The 22,473-nt window shown below is 40.9% G+C and overlaps 1 protein-coding gene across 2 annotated transcripts in view; it reads right to left on the bottom strand.

Moving 5' to 3' along the window:
- Positions 1-22,473, bottom strand: part of abca2 (ATP-binding cassette, sub-family A (ABC1), member 2) — a 519,276-nt gene that overhangs the window by 76,781 nt on the left and 420,022 nt on the right. For both annotated transcript variants that reach the window (XM_073052214.1, XM_073052215.1), the window contains exons 34-36: positions 16,073-16,133; positions 13,439-13,613; positions 11,509-11,624 (exon numbers count right to left, since the gene is read on the bottom strand). In XM_073052214.1, the coding sequence (XP_072908315.1) occupies positions 11,509-11,624; positions 13,439-13,613; positions 16,073-16,133 (352 nt within the window). The remainder of the gene's footprint in view (positions 1-11,508; positions 11,625-13,438; positions 13,614-16,072; positions 16,134-22,473) is intronic.

Here is a 22,473-nt window from a genome sequence, read left to right as displayed (position 1 = left end):
CTCTACCACTTCTACTGGAAGCTCATTCCACACAGCTACCACTCTCTGAGTAAAGAAATTCTCCCTCGTGTTACCCTTAAACTTATGCGCCCTAACTCTCAACTCATGTCCTCTTGTTTGAATCTCCCCTACTCTCAATGGAAAAAGCCTATCCACGTCAACTCTATCTATCCTCCTCATAATTTTAAATACCTCTATCAAGTCCCCCCTCAATCTTCTATGTTCCAAAGAATAAAGACCTAACTTGTTCAACCTTTCCCTGTAACTTAGGTGCTGAAACCCAGGTAACATTCTAGTAAATCTTCTCTGTACTCTCTCTATTTTGTTAACATCTTTCCTATAATTCGGTGACCAGAACTGTACACAATCTTGTAAACCTCTATCAGATCTCCCTTCAGCCTCCAGCGCTCCAGAGAAAACAACAAGTTTATCCAGACTCACACGCATGATAGCACGTGCCCTCCAGGTATGTGAGATTAAAAAAGTTACAGTAATGTGTGTGTCAGAAAGGGATTACCCTTAAATCTGGCATACATCATTGAGCCAGTTTCCTTCTATGTGGTAAACAAATATGAAAACATAAAATATATGAAATAGTAATTAAAAGTAAAGAAATGCATAAAAAGAAATGACAAGATAAGAAATGGGTAACCATTTTAAAGTGAAAAAAGGATGTTACTAATGAAGACAGATATTACATTTGAATTTGCTTTCTCTCCATCAGCTCAACATCCAATCCAGGGCTTTTAATGCCAAGTGCCTGTTTTTTAATTAGGCAAATTTATACATTACAAATATTAAACACTTCCAGAAACTGAAAAATTAAAAAATGTATTGATGCAAATCAAGTGTCTAAATCTAAAGGGTAGCACAGTGAATTCACAAAAACTGTCAAGTTATTGAACTTAAAATCTCTTCTAATGTAGACTATATAGCACTGCAATTCGCTATTCCCATAACTAATTAGCTCATTAAGCATCAAAATGTTTGTGCTAAGAATTCAAAAAGCACACAGGGGAAATTTAGTTAAACCACCAAATTCTAATAGAAGCCATCTTTCCAAATTAGTAAACATTTCATTTGATTACGTTGGCCTTAAACAAACTTTTCATTCTTTGTGGTTATATTGCCTCACATAAGCAAAAGATGAGACAGTTTTACCCAACATTCAATATTGTAAGCAAACATTAACAATTCCACTTATTGTATGAATTATGCAATACAAATCATTGCTTTTTTATTGTCTTTGAGAAAAAGGCCAGGCAGCATCTATGAACAGAGAAAAGAGGACATCAACCATAAATTCTTTTTATTACTAATTGACCTGAGTATGTTTAGTATTTTGTGTTTTTATTTCAGATTTCCAGCATCTGCTGCATTTTGCCTTTACTCTTCCAACAAAGAGGTCAATCAAGCAAGTTGTATACTAATTACAGATGTAAAACTTCAGACTTTTAAAATTTGGATTAGATCATCTACCACACTTTTTTTTTAAATATTTACCATTTTCACTGATGAACCTTAATGGATTTGTACACAAAAGAGGTAATTACAATTGAAAAATAGCCTTCAGCAAAAGAAAAGTTTAATGGTGACAATTACAATAATGCAGATTTTGCGATTCATGTTACTACCATTATTCCTTGATGTAAGTGCCTTGATTGACCAATGATGCTACAACATGACCATCGTACCGTGCAGGAAAAAAAATTAATTGCATTGGCTTTTCCTTCAACCGAAGATGGACAGCTAGCTCCAATAGTCAGTTTGACTACTGAAATCCTGGGAAAAGTAACATTCATGTCACCTAATAATGATATACAACAAGAGAAATCAACCTCTGACACTCATTACTGAATCACCCACTGTCATTATCCTGGGGACTATCGCTGACCAGACCTTGGAGTAGCCATTTACACAATGTACTTAGTGGAGCATATGCAGTGTATATGCTTCAGCAATACACAAGAAGCTCAACAATATACAGAACATAGCAGCCAGCTCAAGAGCATCTCATCAGTAACCATACATTCATTTTGCCACCAATGTCAAGTTGCAGGAGCAGTTTGTCCTACAGTATGCACTGCAGCAATTCACCAGAATTACTATCAATTTATTTTCACTGACTTACAACAGATGACATGAAGGCATTTTGCATCAGTCTTCAGTGTGGAAGACACTAGCAGAATGCCAGAAATTCAGAAGTATCAAGGGACAGAAGTGAGTGCAGTTGCTATTACTAAGGAGAAGGTGCTTGGGAAGCTGAAAGGTTTCAAGGCAGATAAAGGCACCTGGACCAGATTGACTACACCCAGAGGTTTCTGAAGAGATTGTAGCATCATTAGCAGTGATCTTTCAAGAATCATTAGATTCTGGAATGATTCTGGACGACTGGAAAACTGCAAATGTCACTCTACTCTTTAAGAAGGGAGGAAGGCAAAAGATAGGAAATTATAGGCCAGTTAGCTTGACTCAGAGGTTGGGAAGATGTTGGAGTCCATTATTAAGGATGAGGTTTCAGGGTATTTGGAGGCACTTGATAAAACAACTGAAATCAGCATGGTTTCCTTCAGGGGAAATCTTGCTTGACAAAAATCTGTTGGAATTCTCTGAGGAAATATCTGACAGGATAGACAAAAAGAGAGTCAGTGGATGCTGTTTACTTGGATTTTCAGAAAGCCTTTGACAAGGTGCAGTACATGAAGTGTGTAAACAAGATAAGAGCTCTTGGCGTTGCAGGAAAGATACTGGCATGGATAGAAGATTGATTGATTGGCAGGAGACAGTGTGGGAATAAAGAGGATACAGAAGCCTGAAGGCACACACTCAGTGATTCAGGAATAACTTCTTTCCCTCTGCCATCCGATTCCTAAATGGACATTGAATCTTTGGACACTACCTCACTTTTTTAAAAAAATGTACAGTATTTCTGTTTTTGCACTTTAAAAAAATCTATTTAATATATGTAACTGATTTACTTGTTTATTATAACTATATTTATTATATTTTTTTCTCTCTGGTAGATTATGTATTGCATTGAACTGCTGCTGCTAACTTAATAAATTTCACATCACTTGCCGGCAATAATAAACCTGATTCTGATTCATTTCTGATTAGCTGCAGTGACGTATTCACCAGAGGTCAGTGTTGTGACCGCTTCTTTTCACGTCATATATCAAAGATTTGGATGACAGAATTAATGGCTTTGTGGTCAAGTCTGTGGAAGATACAGGTACTGCTGAGGAAGCAGGAAGCCTGCAGATTAGGTGAATGGGCAATGAAGTGGCAGATGGAGTATAGTGTAAAGAGTATGGTCATACAGTTTGGTAGAAGGGATAAAAGGTGTAGACCATTTTCTAAACTAGGGGAAAATTCAAAATTCAGATGTGCAAAGGGAGTTGGATATCTTCGTGCAGGATTCCCTCAAGGTTAACTTGCAGATGGAGTCAGTGGTAAGGAAGGCAAATACAATGTTAACATTCATTTTGAGAGGTCTAGAATATAAAAGCAAGGATGTAATGTTGAGGCTTTACAGGTCATTGGTCAGACTGCACTTGGAATATTGTGCACAACTTTGAGCCCCTTATCTAAGAAAGGATGTGCTGGCATTGGAGACGGTCGGAGGAGGAGGTTCACGGGAATGACCTCGGGAAAGAAAGGGTTAATATATGATGAGCATTTTCACGGCCTTGGGCCTGCACTCACTGGAGTTTAGAAGAATGAAGGGGGCTTTCCTTGAAACCTGTCAATTATGGAAAGGTCAAGATAGTTTGCATATGAAGAGGATGTTTTCTATAGTGAGGAACTCTAGGACCAGAGGCACAGTCTCAGAAAAGAAAGACATCCCTTTAGAACAGAGATGAGGAAGAGTGTTTTTTTCCACCCAGAGGATGGTGAATCTGTGCAATTCTTTGCCCCAGGCAGCTGTGGAGGCCAAGTCTTTGGGTATATCTAAAGCAGAGGTTGTTATGTTTGTAATTGATAAGGGCATGAAAGGTTATGGAAATAAGGCAGGAAAATGGGGTTGAGAGGAATAATAAATCAGACACAATTGAATGGCGGAGCAAGTAATGGGCTGAATGGCCTATTTCTGCTCCTATGTCGCACGGTCTGTTGAAATTTGTTGCTTTGGAGCAGTAGGACAATGTAAAGATATATAACAATCATTATAAATTACAAGAATAGTGTAAAAAGGGAATAATAAGGTAGTGTTCATGGATTGTTCAGCAATCGGATGGTGGAGGGGAAAAAAGCTGTTCCTGAATCATTAAGAGTGTCTTTTCAAATTCCTGTACCACCTCTTCAATAGTAGCAAAGAGAAGAGGGCATGAACTGGATGGTGAGGGTCTCTAGTGATGGATGCTGCCTTGTTGAGGCACTGTTGTTGAAGATGTCTTCAATGATGGGGAGAGCTGTGCCCGTGATGGATTGCAGCCACTTGCAATTCTACATATTAGACCCTTGATACTAATCAGGAAGCTCTCCATTGTACATCTATAGAATTTTGTAAGAATCTTAAGTGACATACCAAATCTCCTCAAACTACTAATGAAGCAGAACTACTAGCAAGCCTTCTTCATGACTGCATCAATGTGTCTAGCACAGGATTGATCCCCTAAGAAGTTGCTGCACAGGAACCTTCTGCTGACCTTTGAATGAGGATTGGTATGCGCTCTTCCAACTTGCCCACTGAAAACCACATTCAATTTCTTGGTCTTGCTGTCATTGAGTACAAGGTTGCCGTTGTGATACCACTTAGCCATCTGATCTACCTCATTCCTATACACATCCTGAACGCAGTCTGAGCTTTTACCAACAACATTAGTGAATTTATTGATTGTGTTTGAGCTGCGCTTAGCCACTCAGTCATGACCGTAAAGAGAGCGATGCAGTGGGCTAAGTACAAATGCTTGAGCACCGCTTGTGTTAATTGTCAGTGATTAGATATTACCCATCCACATTGACTGCCATCTTCTGATAAGGGAGTCCAGAAACCAATTGCTGAGGGAGGCATCGAAGCCAAGGCTTTGAAGACTGGTGATTAATACTGATGGCATTGAACACAAAGCTATAATCAATAAACAACAGCCTGATGTATGTTCAGGGATCAAGGATGAAGGATCGATTTTTCATGTATTTAGAAATTTGCTCTGTTGTGCCGGTCAGAATGCGACATACAATGAAAAGCTACAACATTTAACAACTATAAGTACAGAATTATATAAAAATAAACTTAGAGGTTAAAGTACAGATATAGAATAAAATATACATAAATACCAGCATGCATTTACAATGTAAACAGCATTTTATAAAATGTGGCTTAAAGTGTTTACAGTGCATTGCAGTGATGGGGTGGTGGTTGTAATAGTTAGAGATGGGTGGGAGGGGTGAACTAGAGTGGTTGATCAGATAAACTGCCTGGAGGAAGAAACTTCTAAGATGTAATAGCTTTTGTTTTAATAACCTTCCAGAAGGAAACTTTTGGAAAAAGGCAGAGTGTTTTGCTGTTGTCTGGTGCCACAGCAGAGTGAAGAGCCAGTGAGATTGTGCCCATTTGTAGACCTGTTGCAACGGTAAGCAAATAGCAGCAGGTCAGGTCCACGTTCATTTTTTTCCACGACCAACCTCTTCAAGCACTTCATAGTAGATGTGATGGCTACCAGGTGGCAGTCTTTGAGGCAGCTGCCCTGTTCTTCTTGGGCACTTGATATCATTGCTGCCCTTCTGAAGCAGGTGGGAGCCTCAGACTGCAGCAGTGTGGGGTGAAGATGTCACTGAGCACTCCAGACAGTTGCTTGGTGCACGCTTTCAGTACCTGGCCAGGTAGTCCTCAATTGCTGCCCATGTGCTGGGAACAGAGGTACAGCCAGGTGATTGGACTCATCAAGGTCCAGGCTTCGGATCGCATAAAAATACATTCTTGACTCTTTGGACAGTACCTTCCAAACCCACCACTTCTACCAGCTAGAACAGGGGTTCCCAACCGGGGATCCACAGATCCCTTTCATAGTGGTGTTGGCCCATTGCATAAAAAAGCTTGGGAACTCCCGAGCTAGAAGAACAAAGATAACAAAAGCATGGGAACAATGCTAACTGAAAGCTGCCCTCTAAGCCACACACTACTCTGACTTGGAAATATATCACCATTCCTTCACCAATTCTGGCTCAAAATCCTAGAATTCTCTCGCTCACAGCACTGTGGTGGGTACATCCACACCTCAAACATGGCAGCAATTCAAGACAGCAAAGCACCACCACCTTCACAAGGGCCATCAGGGATGGGCAATTAAATTCTGGCTCATCTTGTGAAGCCCACAGCTCTTTATGGAATAAAAAGCTAATTAAGTGCTGTATCCAATGAAATTGCGACTTCTAACTTGTGAAGTTCACACTGAAAAGTGACACAATAATGGGATAATGCCTGAGATGTAACATTAACCATGAGGCAAGATGGTATTGACCATCTCATTTTGTTGGTGTAATGCACAATATCCATAAGTTGCTACTCTTTGCAACTTAATGTGGCTTTACTTAAAAATGTTACTCATCGCCCAGGACATGCCCTCTTCTCATTACTACCGTCACCTTTTTTTTTTACTACAATTCATGGTATTTTTTCCTGTATTATTATGTATTGCATTGTGTTGCTGCCGCAAAGACAACAAATTTCGTGACATATGCCGGTGATAAGATTTTGATTCTGAAAATGTCCAACTATCATCTCAATTATTTATTGTGCAAACTGAATAACAAATTGGTTCAATACCAACTGCAAAAGAATGTAGTTAAGAGCATCAAGTTTCAATGAAACACAAGGTTTTAATTTTCAATTTAACGCTGTTACTTGGAGGCAATATACTTTGCCATATTTGTCCTTGTTTAATATTTCAAGCTTACAAAAACGCACATTGCAAGCACCTTGTATTCATTAATGGACCTCTCTATTGAATCAGATCCCTGTAATATATATTTAATTCTCATTCTTTTAGAACCAGTCTAATATCTACTAAGGAGATTTGGTCTGTCTTTAATTGTAGGGTTCAATTTCACATATAAATGTACTTCATTAAAAATATGCTTAGAAACTTTAGAATTAAGTGAAAGAAATTAAGTCTAGTTTGAAGGGATTAGATTTCTTACAAAGTGTAACTACTGCTGACTGGAGATGAATATGTTTCTGACTGAATTGTTGAATGACACAGAATTCATTCATAAAAATTTTCTATTTAGGACAACTTTACAAATAGAGTGCTATAAAACTGTTTCAACCTGAAGGAGGGTTGTTAACCAAAACAGATACTTAAGTAAGTTATCAAATATTTTATTTGATGAAAGAGTGAAAGGTAAAAAAAACTTATGCAGTGAATTATCATCAATTTGAATGTTTGGAATACTGCCCAAAAAAGTTGGAGAAACACCTTGAAAATGAAATTTGATAAAACTGGGAAAGAAAGAATTTGCAATCCACAGGGATGGAGATGGAAATGGAAATGGAACCAGCTGGATTGCTGTTTCAAGGAGTTAGGAGATACAAAATGTTTAAATTATTTCATCCTCTGTATCAGGTGTTTCCAAACTGTTTTTAAGCCATGGACCCTTAACTGAGGTGTCTGTGGACCCCAGGTTGGGAACTCCTGTTCTATATAGATAGTATTAAGAGAACTCAGTAACATAGGGAGTAGGCGAGGATAATAACAAATGTGCTTTTAGAGGGAAATGGGATAGCCAGGAGGGAGTAAGGGTTATGCTGACAGGTTTAGGTTTAGATGAGAACAAAAGAAAACTGGAGTGAATCCCAATGGCTAGTTTCAGTGCTGTATAATCCATGAATCTTTGTGTTGTATGATGACCACACTAATCATATAACAGAGTCCACAAGATTCTTCTTACAAACAGCCACATACTAAAAGCCAAAGTCAACCACAATTTGCTAGAATTGCTGAATCTCTATATTATTGAGATATACAGTATTTCCAATAAATTAGGTCACATGAATACTGTACATCAACAAGTGTGTTATGCAATAAGCTTAAAAGCTCTAATTGATAAGGGATAAAAACTGAATTTGAAGAATATGATAACCAGACAAGATCTGAATAGCATGAAGAAGGACTATCTAGATAAAATTCATGAAAAATTATGCATATGCTGGGACTGAAAGTAAAATTAGTTTATTGTATGTAGTTTAGTATAAGAGTTAACATTTCACTTGCCACAGATTCTGCCTGACCTGTTGTGTGTTTCCAGGATTTTCAGTTTTTATATCAGATTTCCAGCAGTGTACTTGCTTGATTTTCAAGGACCAACTTTTATCTCCCTCAAAGTAATCACGATAATAATACTCTCATAACTGGGTCTTGAATAATTGCCTCAATACAATATATACCAGCCAATTTTTGTGAAAGGCCTACATAGAGTGGAAGTTGAAAGGATGTCTCCTTTGGTGGGAGAGTTGAAGACCAGAGGACACAGCCTTAGAATACAGGGGAGCCCTTTTAGAACAGAGATGAGGAGGAATTTCTTTAGCCAGCAAGTAATGAATCTGTGGAATTCTTTGCCACATGCAGAGGCCACATCTTTATGTAAGGCAGAGGTTGATAGATTCTTTATTGGTCAGGGGATGAAGAGATATGGGGAGAAGGGAGGAGGTTGGGGCTGAGGGGAAAATTGGGTCAGCCATGATGAAATGGTTGAGCAGACTCGATGGGCCAAATGGCCTAGTTCTGCTCCTATATTTTATGGTCTTAACTTTACACAAAAGAGTCAAAATATAAAATCAAACATTCAATTTTTATATTTTTGCTCTGGCATGAGTGTGGCAATGCAAATGTGTTCACTGTCTGAGATAAATTGAATGATTCTAACTTCCGAGATTAAAGCCTAATATTTTATGTTATTTTTCCTTTAATATTGAGCCGGCTGGTGGTATGGTGGCATCAGCACTGGACTTCAAGGCAGATGGTCTTGAGTTCAAGCCCAGCTGGGTCCCAACCTGGGTAGCAGCAGTGACTGCGTGGAAGAAAGACCTGGCAATCAACTTCCATATCTTGCCATTAAAACCTTATGGGTGCTATGGTCCATGAGCTCATGAAGAGCTGAACTCGACTAAACGACTGACCAACAACAATCCTTTACAATCAGAAAATTACTAATAACTCTTGAAGGGAAGGAAATAAATTCCAAATTCTTCGACTTTGTTTAAGAACCTTTATCACAAAGTTTGCAATGTATACAGTGGTGTTCTTCAGATTCTCTTTGTCAAGTTGACATCACCAGTTCTGTTTGGGATTTGTGAAATATCACACTTATATAGCTCAAGTTTCTCTCTGTCTCTCCTAAATGCTTCTGCTGTGTAGCACCCATTAATCCCCTCCCCAAAATGTAATCTTTGGAGAAATATCCTGGTTGACTATTTATGTGTGGAACGCATTGTAAGTAAGTGGAAACTTGCGCTGAAAGTATTCTATCTGAATACATCGCGGCTTGGCAATTGCTCTGCTTTAACTCCAAGAAAATGCAGAGTTGTAGACACAGCTCAAAATATATCAGAAGCCAGTCTCCCCTCCATGATCTCTGTCTAAGCTTTTCACCGTATCAGTAAAGCAACCAACATGATCATAAAAACACCCCAGACATTCTCACTTCTCCTCATTTCTATTGGGCAAAAAATACAAAAGCTTGGAACACACACCACCAGGTTCAAGGACAATACTATATGATTATTGAACAGTCGTCACTTTTATTGTCATTTCGACCATAACTGCTATGTACAATACATAGTAAAAATGAGACGTTTTTCACGACCATGGTGTTACATGACACAGTACAAAAACTAGACTGAACTACGTAAAAAAAAACAACACAGGAAAAAAAACGAGACTACAGACCTACCCAGGACTGCATAAAGTGCACAAAACAGTGCAGGCATCACAATAAATAATAAACAGGACAAGAGGGCAGTAAGGTGTCATTCCAGGCTCTGGGTATTGAGGAGTCTGATAGCTTGGGGGAAGAAAATGTTACATAGTCTGGTCATGAGAGCCCGAATGCATCGATGCCTTTTCCCAGATGGCAGGAGGGAGCCTGCTGGGCCTGAACACCTCCCTCTGCAACTGGATCCTAGACTTCCTGACTGGGAGACCTCGGTCAGTCCAGATCGGGAACAGCATCTCCAACACCATCACACTGAGCATGGGGGCTCCCCAGGGCTGTGTGCTCAGTCCACTGCTGCTCATTCTGCTGACCCACAACTGTGCTGTAACACACAGCTCGAACCACATCATCAAGTCCGCTGATGACACGACTGTGGTGAGTCTCATCAGCAAGAACGACGAGTCAACTTACAGAGAGGAGATGCAGCGGCTAACTGACTGGTGCAGAGCCAACAACCTGTCTCTGAATGTGAACAAACAAAAGAGATGGTTGTTGACTTCAGGAGGGCACAGAGCGACCACTCCCTGCTGAACATCGATGGCTCCTCGGTAGAGATCGTTAAGAGCATCAAATTTCTTGGTGTTCACCTGGCAGAGAATCTCACCCGGTCCGACAACACCAGCTCCATAGCAAAGAAAGCCCAGCAGCGTCTCTACTTTCTGCGAAGGCTGAACAACAGTCCTTAGTACAGTAAGATGAACTCGTGACCTTAATATCTACCTTATGTTGGCCTTGCACCTGATTGTTTCCTTGCACTGCACTTTCTCCGTAACTGGTATCGGTATTGCTTTATTATTGACACAGGTACTGAGATACAGTGAAAGCCTGACTTGCAATCTAGTTATACAGATCAACTCATTCGAGCGCACTGAGCTAAGATAAGATGAAACAAAAACAATGCAGAATAAAATGTAAAAGCTACCGTAAAAAGAGCAATGCAGGTAAACAATAAAGTGAAAGATCATAATGAGGTAGATTGTGAGGCCAAGAATTGTACAAGAGGTCTGTTCACGAGTCTTAAGCTGCCCTTGAGCCTGGCAGTTTGTGCTTTCAGACTTTTGTATCTTCTGCCCAATGAGGGGAGAGAGGGATAAAAAGAATGTCCAGGGTGGGTGTATAGGTTGGGTGGCTTTGAAAGTAGACGAAGTGAATACAAAATGCTGGGATCTGATTCAATAGCGATGTCCATTAATGAATACAAGGTGCTTGCAAGGGGAGTTTTGTAAGCTTAAAACAATAAACAAGGGCAAATATGAGATTTTTTAAATTCAATTAATTCAAGGGATGTGGGCTTTACAAGCTGGGCGAGAATTTAATTGCCTGTTCCTTAATGCCCTTGAGAAAGAGATAATGATCTGCTATCCTGAACTGCTGCAGTCTTTGTGGTGCGGATATATTCACAGTGCTTTAACGGAGAGAGATCTAGAATTTTGAGCTAGTGTTGGTGAAAGAACGGAAGATAAAGGCAGTAGCATCAAATGGAATTTGTAAGGCTGTGGACAAGGCACTTCCAATGGCATTATTTCTTCATTGTTCAGTTCCTTCATTAGATTACATCTGTATAATATGACTTACCCATACAACAGGAAGAGTGAGAGGACTGCTGGAAAATTAGTAGGTGACGTGTAGGCTGGCAGATCGAACACAAAGAGAATGATGATGCAACAAGTTGCTGGCACCAAGTAATTCAACTGTTGATAGAGGAAACAAAGTACAAGTAAATAAACAAGTAAACATCAATACATCGGATATTATGGTTCATAATATGGCTAGTTTTGCTGAAAAAAATGTAGTTTCATATTTAAGTTCTGTATTTAGCACATTTCAACCCTGTTATGGTACATCAAAAAGTACATGATTTCTGGTAGAAAGTCAATGACTGTGAATCACATCCACCTCTTGCACCTTATCTTCAAAGTACGCCCTCTCTGCAAAAGCCTGAGAATTAAAGCACATTACCTCATTCATTCGATGGGAGTCACTCTGTAAAGAGCGACAGCAATAATGTTAAGTGGAAAAATCATTCATTTATTTAAAGAACATTACTATCAGTAGACAAATTATTTATTTTCTGTAAACTTATCTTTTCATAAGACCCTCGTCACTCAGGCATACAGTAAATTCAAGAGAATGTGAAACATTGAGATGACATGATCTCTACATCCCTGTCAGCAGTGTGAAAGGAATCCCGATAGCTCTAATCAGCCATCTCCAGACACATCACAACACTACGGACTAGATGTCATGGGTTTAAGGAGGAACACTAGGAGGGTAAGAAAGATATTGCAGGCAAGGCAGTTTCTGTAGAAGTTCTTAAAGGGGAGCAATATGAGGGAGATCTAGTGAGGGATATCCAGATTGCAGAACTAGGTAACTAACAGCATTGCTTTTAGCAGTTTGATGGAGTGGGAGAATAGCAAGAACAAATGGCTCTGGAAATGGGACTGTAACCACTTTTAAACCCCAGAAACAAGTTTGGAGATGTGAAATTTGAGGTACTGGGGAAAAGGTGGCCATTGTCTATCAGCAAGATCAATATTGATGGACAAACAAAATGTAATACAGAATAGAAACATGGTGAACAGGATGAAGATTTTAAGACCATCACAGAATGTTGCACATTTTTGATTGAAGGTAATGAAACCTTGACAAGTATAGTAAATTAATTTATCCCACTGAACAATTAAGTATTTATGAGGCATTATTGCCCTTTCAGGTAAAATACTGTAACAGGTAAAATTGCTGCTCCACAGTTCCAGCAACATAGATTTGATCCATATTTCTGGTGCTGTATGGCTTTAGCGCTCTCCATGTGACCAACCAAAGATGTGCTCCCCAATTGGTCAATTGGTGACTGTAAATTGCACCCAGTGCAGTTTTGAGAAATGAGATGGAATTAATAGGTACAAGGGAAAAAGATGCCAGAAGGAAAGGTGAAGAAATGGAATTTGTCCAACAGCTAGCATGGACATCACAGCATGAATAACCCCTTTCTGCAACGTATGGATATATGAGGAAATTACAAGAGAAAATATCCCAAAGCTTGGGATCTCCATTTCCATAGCACAAAGTATTGACTCAACAATATAATAACCACCGACCATTTACTAATGGACTCAGATAGTCTGATGTATTGTAGAACCTGTGAAACATTGAGCAACATAATACAAGGTCCTTTGTTGCAGTAAATATCATCAATCTGAGCTGAAAGAGTGAAACGAACTTGCAAAACAGTTATAACTACATAATGGGAAAGTTTAAGCTACTTTCATATATTTTAGCAGGTTATTAAAACATAATCTCTTTCACTCAAAATTGGCAATCCCTACTAATATTGAATTTTGATTCTGAAATCAGTGAAGTGAGGTTGAGCAGACCAATTGCAAGGAAATGTTTGCTGGTAGTTAATGCTGTTGAGGCACTGCACAGTGATGAGTGATGTCGTAACTTCAAGTGATTAAATTGGTTTCCACTCCTTTCTCTGAAATAACAGAACAATTCTCACCATATCCCAAACGTAGTTGGCCAGCCAGTAGATAACAGGGTCGCATCCACTGACAAACTGCAAGTGTTTTGCTTTGGTTGATTTCTCGGCCACTAGAAACACCACAAAGCTGGCTGGGACAAAGGACATGGCCACAATGATGAAAATTGCAATGACCACATCTGTGCCCTGCAGACTGAAACAATTCAAGAAAAAGACTTAAGATTTCTGAGATAAAACCAACATTGTAATATTACATCACAGTTTAACAATAATAAAAAATGTGGTTCTCACTCCTTGACTGGTGATAAAAGTTAGCATATTTTTCTATCAACATTTCTTTGGCAGTACTACAAAATGAGAACCGAAGTCGATTCCATATATGAAGTTAGTTTCTCTATAAACTTAAGACACAGAAGAGAAAAATGGCCAGTTCTATGTATCAATGATAATGCATTTTCCTCTTGCCATTACTGAGGATGAAATAAGCATATATTATTGTCTACTGCCTTTGCAAATGTGAAGCTTAAATATCAAAACTGGATTTTCCATTTATCCATACAGGATTCTGGTTGCAGTTAACTGCTCAGTTGAAAAGGCAGACATCTATATGTGGCAAATATTTTCTATATTTGTAAAGTAGATCCAAATATTCACTGGGAATCATAAAGTTCTAATCCACAAAAACTTTTGGCTGGGAGGAGGCAAATAGCTCACCAGTACCACTGGAATTCAGAAGAATGGGGGGTGGGGAATCTCACTGAAACCTATTGAATGTTGAAAGGCCTCAATAGAGTAGATGTGGAGAGGATGTTTCCCAAGATGGGGGTGTCTGAGACCAGAGGGCACAACCTCAGAGTAGAGGGATGTCCATTAAGAATGGAGACGAGGGGGGATTTCTTTAGCCAGAGGATAGTGAATCTGTGGAATTCATTGTCATGGACAGGTGTGGAGGCTGGGAGCTTGGGTGTATTTAAAGCACAGGGGATATAGGGAGAAGGCAGGAAATTGGGGCTGAGGGGGAAATGGATCAACCATGATGAAATGGCAGAGCAGACTTGATGGGCCAAATGGCCTAATTCTGCTCCTATATCTTCTGCTCTTATCTGTGAAATAAAAACATCCCCTGCAATTTTCTCCTCTCCAAATTCCCTTGCAACTGGAATGGTGTGGAAAGGAATCAACAAAGAATATTAAGTTGGGGATATCAAAGTACTCAGGATTGTTCAATATATTGGTACCATGGGAAGCCTTCCAGCCTTTCAATGTTCATAGCTAGCTGTCTAAAAGACATACGCTCTGCATAATAAATTACCTCTGTTGTGGGTATTGACCAGCTCTGCCGTGAGTAGCATGCACTACTAAAGTAGCATAATTATAAGCAAGTCTTCCTGTGGCCAACCATGAACAGCAACGTTCTGCATGGGAGCCGGTGCAGGGAAAACTGCAACTAGCCATACGGCACTGTTCAAGACATTGGTAAGGTCACAGTTGGAGCATGGCATATGGTTTGGTTTGGTTCATTTGAACATTTGGTTCTGGCCACTTTGTTCTAGGGTGGAAGTAATGAGAATGGAAAGGCGACAAGCAAGAAGATTTGGAGAATGTTATCTCTTGAACACTGGGGGGGGGGGAAGAGGAGGCAGGTTGAATTATAAGGACAGGTTGCATAGGCCAGAACCTTTTATTGGAGTACAGGAGCTGATCTTATAGAGGTTTACAAGATCATAAGGGGTAAAGATAAGCTGAATGGCCACTGCCTTATTCTCAATGCCAAAACAAAAGGACATAGGTTTAAAGTGAGAGAAAAAAAGATTTAAAAGGGACTTTATTCCTTGGAATATTGAAGATTGAGGGAAGACTTGACAGAGGTATACAAAATCATGAGGGGCACAGATAGGGTAAATGCAAGCAGGCTTTTTTTCACTGAAGATGAGTGGCACTACAGCTAGAGGTCATGGGTTAAGGGTGAAAGGTGAAAAGTTTAAGGAGAATATGAAGGGAAACTTCTTCACTCAGAGGTCGTAAGAGTGTGAAACGAGCTGCCAGTGCAAGTGGTGCACTGGAGCTTGATTTCAGTGTCTAAGAGAAGTTTCGATAGGTACATGGATGGTCAGGATATGGAGGGCTATGGTCCCAGATAAGGTTGATGGGAGTAGGCAGTTTAAGTGGTTCAGCATGGACAAGATGGGCTGAAGAACATGTTTTTTGTGCTCTACAACCATTTCCAGAAAGAAGGTGGTGGTTATATGGACAGACTGTCAGAGAAAGGAGTAACAGTGGGTACAATTCCAGCATTTCATTTGGATACATACATGGATAGGAACGATTCGGAGGGATATGAACCTAATTTAGGCAAATGGGACTAGCTCAGTTGGACAACTTGGTCAGAATTGCTCAGTTTGGCAACTTGATCAGGATTGCTCAGTCTGGCAATTTGGTCCAAAGATCCTCCTTCCGGGCTACGTCATTCACTGGTACTCTTTCAGTTTAATATGTTTGGGTACTTGGTTGCTTTACAAGATTGAATATTGTATTGGCCATGCAGCAAGCTCTCTTCTATTTCAACCATTGGGGTAAATATGAGAAAATCTAATGATAAAGACTGACAGCTTAGAATGAAATATTGAGAGAAATACTGATTCATATGCTTACAGGTAGTCGAGAGACAAACTGGCACTGGTCTTATTCATTGGATGATTTGTCACTGTGATACCTACAAGACAAAAACAGGACAGTGATTAAAAAAAATAGTGCCATGAAACTTTCTTAAAAGACAGCTGTACTTAATTTAATACTTCTTAACCATTCTCAAGCCAATTGTAGCAGAATTATCGATAAATTGGTTTTCTATTGCCAATTGTATCAAGGTACAGCGGTAAGATTTTATGTTTGAGGCTGTCAGAGCAGATTCAGATAGATGTTGCAAGCTACAAGAAGAATGCTTGATAATATGACAACATACATATTTGGCGAAGATAACCTTTATGTCTTAAGTGTAAGCAACATTTAACAAACACATTTCAAAACCACCAATATGCCACAGAACTCCTCTACTGAAGTACATCTAAACTGTTTTAACTGCAATATAGAAACACAAAAGCCATTTTACACAGAGGACTCTCCCATAAAGATGATGACCACATAATTAAAGCAGAATATCTGGTCATCTGTATGACCAAAACTAAATTATTCAGAGTGTTGTGTGGACAAGCAATTAAGTTTCCCTGTTCACAGCATAAATCAGACTGCTCAATTTCACATATGGGTTACTAACAAGTAACTGTTGTGAACGAAGATTCGACTGTGTAAAAGATTATCAATTCTGTTTCTTCAGAAGCAATACTGTGGATGCTACATTCCTCCTGAGAAATGCACAATTTCATATTACAATAATCTGTTGGTTTTCTTTCCTGTTTTCCAATAATATTAAGTTTTCTACAAGTTCTTGTACCTCATCATGAGCCTTTCTATTTTGTCCTTTCTTCCCCATCTGGGCATCTTCTTTTATTTCAAATATTGTGAGAGAGACTTGTGCACATAGTAGTGTAGTGGTTAGCACAACGCTTTACAGTGCCAGTAACCTGGGTTCAATTCCCGCCACTGCCTGCAAGGAGTTTGTATGTTCTCCCTGTGATCAGGTGAGTTTCCTTCCACAGTCCAAAAATGTACCGGTTGGTAAGTTAACTGGTCATTGTAAACTCTCCCATGATTAGGCCACAATTAAATTGGGGGATTGCAGGGCTGATCTGCACTGAATCTCAATAAAACACAATGAGAAAAAGATTGAGAAAATCCAATGATAAAGAATGACGACTTGGAAGTGTTACTCCCCTGATCAGGCAAAAGTATTAGAACAGTTACTATTCTGTGACTAAGCAATAATCCGTAAGACCAACTTGTTCACTCCTTCTGTAGAAACTAATCGATCTGATGGAGACTGGGATTGATTGGGGAGTCAATGGATGGAGATGGAAGCGCATTCAGACACTGGTATAAGAATGACAGATGGGGTAAAAGTAGTTATTGAGGGAGGGAAGGATAGTGGAATGGGAATACCAGTGCTAATCAGTATTAAAGAGAGAAGATTAGATATTGATATTACAGTGAGAGGGGGAATATTGGAGATAGAGGATCAAGGACTGGGATTTCAGAGGAAAAATCAGTGATCGGAATACAATTTAGAAACAGGGACCATTATTGTGGAGAATGAACGGAAATGGTGCTTGATAGTGATCTCTCATAGATCATATGCCGGTGATACTAAACTTGATTCTGATATTGATGGTGGGAGACTCAGCAATGATAATATTGCAGGTAGATGGTTAGGCTGTCTGTTACTAGAGAGGGCCTGTGCCTTGCACTCTAGAGAAGTCAGTATTACTTGCCAATATCGGCTCATACCTGAACGTTACCTTGGTCCTACTATTTGCACAGCATGCTCCAATGGCTGATGAGTTGCGAATCATAACAAACACTGCTTCCACCCCCATTCTCTTCACTTTTTAAATTTTATTTAGAGATACATCACAGTATCAGGCCTTTCTTGCCCAACGAGCCCGTGCCAGCCAATTACACCCAACTCTTACATCAGAATGCTGTTCACTGACTTTAGTTCGGCATTCAATACTGTGACCCCTCCAAGCCGATCGCCAAACTTCACCAGCTTGGTATTGGCTCATCCCTCTGCAATTGGACCTTGGACTTTCTGACTAACAGATCCAAATCTGTTAAGTTAGACAACCTTTCCTCCTCCACTCTCACCCTGAATATCGGCGTGCCTCAAGGCTGTGTGCTGAGCCCTCTTCTGTACTCCCTTTTCACCTATGACTGTGTTCCTGTACATGGTTCTAACTCCAAGTTCACAGACGACACCACGGTGGTTGGCCTGATCAGAGGGGATGACGAGATGGCCTACAGGGACAACAACCTGGCCCTTAACACCCAAAAGGCCAAGGAGATCACTGTGGACTTCAGGCATGCTAGGAGCCACACTCACGTCCCCATCTACATAAACGGAGCTGTAGTGGAGCGTGTATCAAGCTTCAAGTTCCTTGATGTCCACATTTTCGAGGATTTCACCTGGCCCCTGAACTCTTCCATCCTGATCAAAAAGGCGCAACAGCGCCTTTATTTCCCATAGAGCTTCAAGAAATCTCACTTCTGTTCCAGGATACTGATGGACTTTTACTGCTGTACCTTTGAGAGCATACTCACCAACTGCATCTCAGTGTGGTATGGCGACTGTCCCGTATTGGACCACAAAGCACTCCAGCGTGTGGTGAAAACTGCCCAGTGGATTATCAACACCCAATTGCCCACCATTGAGAACAGCTACCATAAACGCTGCCTGGGCAGGGTGAAAAGCATTATCAATGATGCATCTCACCCTAACCATGGACTTTCTTTACTCTCCTCCCATCTGGTAGGTGCTACAGGAGCCTCCGCTCCCGCACCAGCAGGCACAGGAAGAGCTTCTTCCCTGAGGCTGTGACCTTGCTGAACCTCACATCATAGCGCTAAGCAGTATTGTACCCATATTGTACTGTCTCAGTACTTTTATATTTGTGTGCTGTAGCACTTACTTTTTATTTGCAGTTATTTTGTAAATAACACTGTTCTTTGCATTTCTGGTTAGTTGCTAACTGCATTCCATTGGCTTTGTATCTGCACTCGGCACAATGACAATAAAGTTGAATCTAATCTAATCTTAACCGACCAAGCCACAAGTCTCGGTAGAAACCCACGTGGTCATGGGGAGAATGTACGAACTCCTTACAGACAGTGAAGAATTGAATTCGCATTGCTGGTGCAGTAACAGCATTGCACTGACCACTACGCTACCTTATGATGGAAGAAAGGTGCAGATGGCTGGGCTTAGGACAGCGCCCTGAGGAACTCCTGCAAATTAGTCCAAACTTGGGATGACTAACCTCCAAAAAAAAAAAAATCAGCATCACTGTCCCTGGTGCAGCTTTGCAAGGGTGCTATGATGCTGCATTCAATCATACAGTATACGTTGCATTAAATTGGAGGTTGCTCACTCTCACCTCACTTCTATGTTTCAGCTGTTTGTGTACACCTATATCAAGGCCACAATGAGGTCTGCTACCAAATGGCCCTGGTAAGACGCAAATGGGGTATTGATAAGCACACTGTTGATAAGTCTCCTTGGTACCACTGTCAATAACACTCCCTGCACTTTTCTTATGACTGAGGGTAGGCTGACAGGGTGGTAATTAAACAGAGTGCATTTATCCTGCTTTGTTTCTGAACATGGACAATTTTTCACATTGTTTGGTGAATGTCAGTGTACTAATTATATTGAAAAAGCTTGGCTTAAAGATGTAGCTAATTCTGGAGCACAGGTCTACATTACTAGAGCTGCGAAGTTGTTCAATCCATCATCTTTGCCGTATACAGTACTCTTGGCTGTTTCATGATATCACGTGGAGTGAATTGAGAGAATCAGATCTGGTTTCTACGGTAGGGTGGGGAGCACAGAAGGAAGCCGAGACAAATCTTCTGGCTGCACAGTAGCTAGCGCAAATGCTTTACAGCAATCATGGATCAGGGCTCAATTCCCACCACTGTCTGTAAGGAGTTGGTATGTTTTCCCCGTGACAACGTGGGCTTCCTCCGGGTGCACTGTTTTCTCACATTTTCCAAAGGTGTACAGTTATGGGTAGCAAGTTGTGGGCTTGCTATGTTGATGCTGGAAGCTTGCTGACATTTGTGGTACTCACATGCCGGCCCTGCCATTGCTGTGGATGGGAATCTGTTGGAATCTCCTTCTTAGCGGGTTGTTTCTTTATAGACATTAACTACTGGAGGTGTCAGTGCTGAGTTCTGTCTATTCAGTGTTAAATAGGAAAAGACAGTATGCATGTAGACGTGTGTTACATTTGCCGTACTGGCAGGTCATATTTAGTAAGTCTACTGTCACTCATGACTTGTCCTTCTGCATTGAATCAGGGCTTGATGGTCCAGTTTGGTAATACACATCAAGCGACGGGTTGAGATAGTGTAGATTTGTGCTGATGATCGTGGTCCACAGTGCCTCAAGGATGTCCAGTTTTGAGCTGTCTGACTATTCCAATATCACAATTGTGGTGCCACACAGTAGGATGAAATATGTGGTCAGCATAAAGAGAAGACTCTATCACCAACAAGACTGTGTGTTGGTCACTTCTACCACTGCAATTGTGGACTGACACACCTGCCACAGGTAGGGTGATACAGATGACACGCACTCAACTAATTTGTCAGTTACATCTTTCAGGATTCAGCCATCTTGCTCTACAGTGTGCTACCAAGCTATTCTTGGTATTGGACTCTGAATGAAAATCAGAATCAGGTTTATTATTACTGACGTGTGTCATAAAACGTGTTGTTTTGTGGCAGCAGTCCAGTACAAGACAACAAAAATACGGTAAGTTATAATATATGATGGAGCTCATAATGGAGTCAGTCAGCTCCATTATGGGCACTAGCCTCCGTAGCGTCCAGGACACCTTCAAGGAGCGATGCTTAAAAAATGCAGCATCCATCAGTAAAGAACCCCACCACCTAGGACATGCCCTCTTCTCATTGCTACCATCAGGAAGGAGGTACCGTAGCCTAAAGGCACACACTCAGCAATTCAGGAACAGCTTCTTTCCCTCTGCCATTCGATTTCTGAATGGACATTGAACTCGTGAACACTACTTTTTGCACTACTTATTTAATATAACTATTATATCTTTACTGTAATTCACAATCGCAAGGCTGTGGGACTGTACTGCATCCCAGGGCAAGTACTTAGGGTGTGTGCAGCACAACTGGCAGGGGTGTTTACAGACATTTTTAATCTCTCCCTCTCCCAGTGTAGAGTGCCCTCCTGCTTCAAATTATCCACCATTGTCCCTGTGCCAAAAAAGACCACGGTAACATGCCTGAATGACTGGCATCCTGTCACACTCACCTCAATAATAAGCAAATGCTTTGAGAGTCTGGTCAAGGATTACATCTGCGGCTTGCTACCACCCAAACTGGACCCCTACAATTCACCTACCAACACAACAGATTGACAGATGACGCAATAGCCACTGCTCTACATATCGCCCTTACACATCTGGAGAAGAAGGATGCTTATGTGAAAATGCTGTTCTTGGACTACAGTTCAGCATTCAACACCATAGTTCCATCCAGGCTCGACAAGAAGCTCACAGACCTCGGCCTTGACCCTGCCTTGTGCAGCTGGGTCCTGGACTTCCCGTCAGATCACCAGCAGGTTGTAAGAGTGGGCTCCCTCACCTCCACCCCTCTGACTCTCAATACAGGAGCCCCTCAGGGCTGCGTACTGAGTTCCCTCCTTTACTCCCTGTATCCCCATGACTGTATCGCCACCCACAGCTCCAATCTGCTAATTACATTTGCCGACAACACTACATTGATTGCCCTTATCTCAAACAATAATGAGGTGGCCTCGAGAGAAGTCATCTCTCTGACACAGTGGTGTCAAGAAAACAACCTCTCCCTCAATGTCGCAAAAACAAACCAGCTGGTCGTGAATTACAGGAGGAATGTTGACGGGCTAACCCTTATTGACCTCAATGGATCTGGGGTTGAGAGGGTAAACAGCTTCAAGTTTCTCGGCATCCACATCACCGAGGACCTCACGTGGTCTGTACACTCCAGCTGTGTGGTGAAGGAGGCACAACAGCGCCTCTTTCACCTCAGACGGTTGAGGAAGTTTGAGGAACCTTCTACAGGGGCACAATTGAGAGCATCCTGACTGGCTGCATCACTGCCTGGTATGGGAACTGTACCTCCCTCAATCGTAGGACTCTGCAAAGAGTGGTGTTGGCAGCCCAGCGCATCTGTACAAGGACAAGCTGTATAAAAAGGCCCTGCAGGATCACTGGGAACCCAAGCCATCCCAACCACAATCTATTTCAGCTGTTACCATCTGGGAAGCGGTATCGCAGCATAAAAACCAGGACCAACAAGCTCCGGGACAGCTTCTTCAGCCAGGCCATCAGACTGATGAACTCATATTGATTTGAGTGTACTCT

The sequence above is a fragment of the Hemitrygon akajei genome, chromosome 7 (genome assembly GCF_048418815.1).
Source record: "Hemitrygon akajei chromosome 7, sHemAka1.3, whole genome shotgun sequence".
NCBI lineage: Eukaryota > Metazoa > Chordata > Chondrichthyes > Myliobatiformes > Dasyatidae > Hemitrygon > Hemitrygon akajei.
The sequence above is the reverse complement of the archived record's forward strand: the minus strand, read 5'-3'. Positions and strand labels throughout refer to the sequence as shown.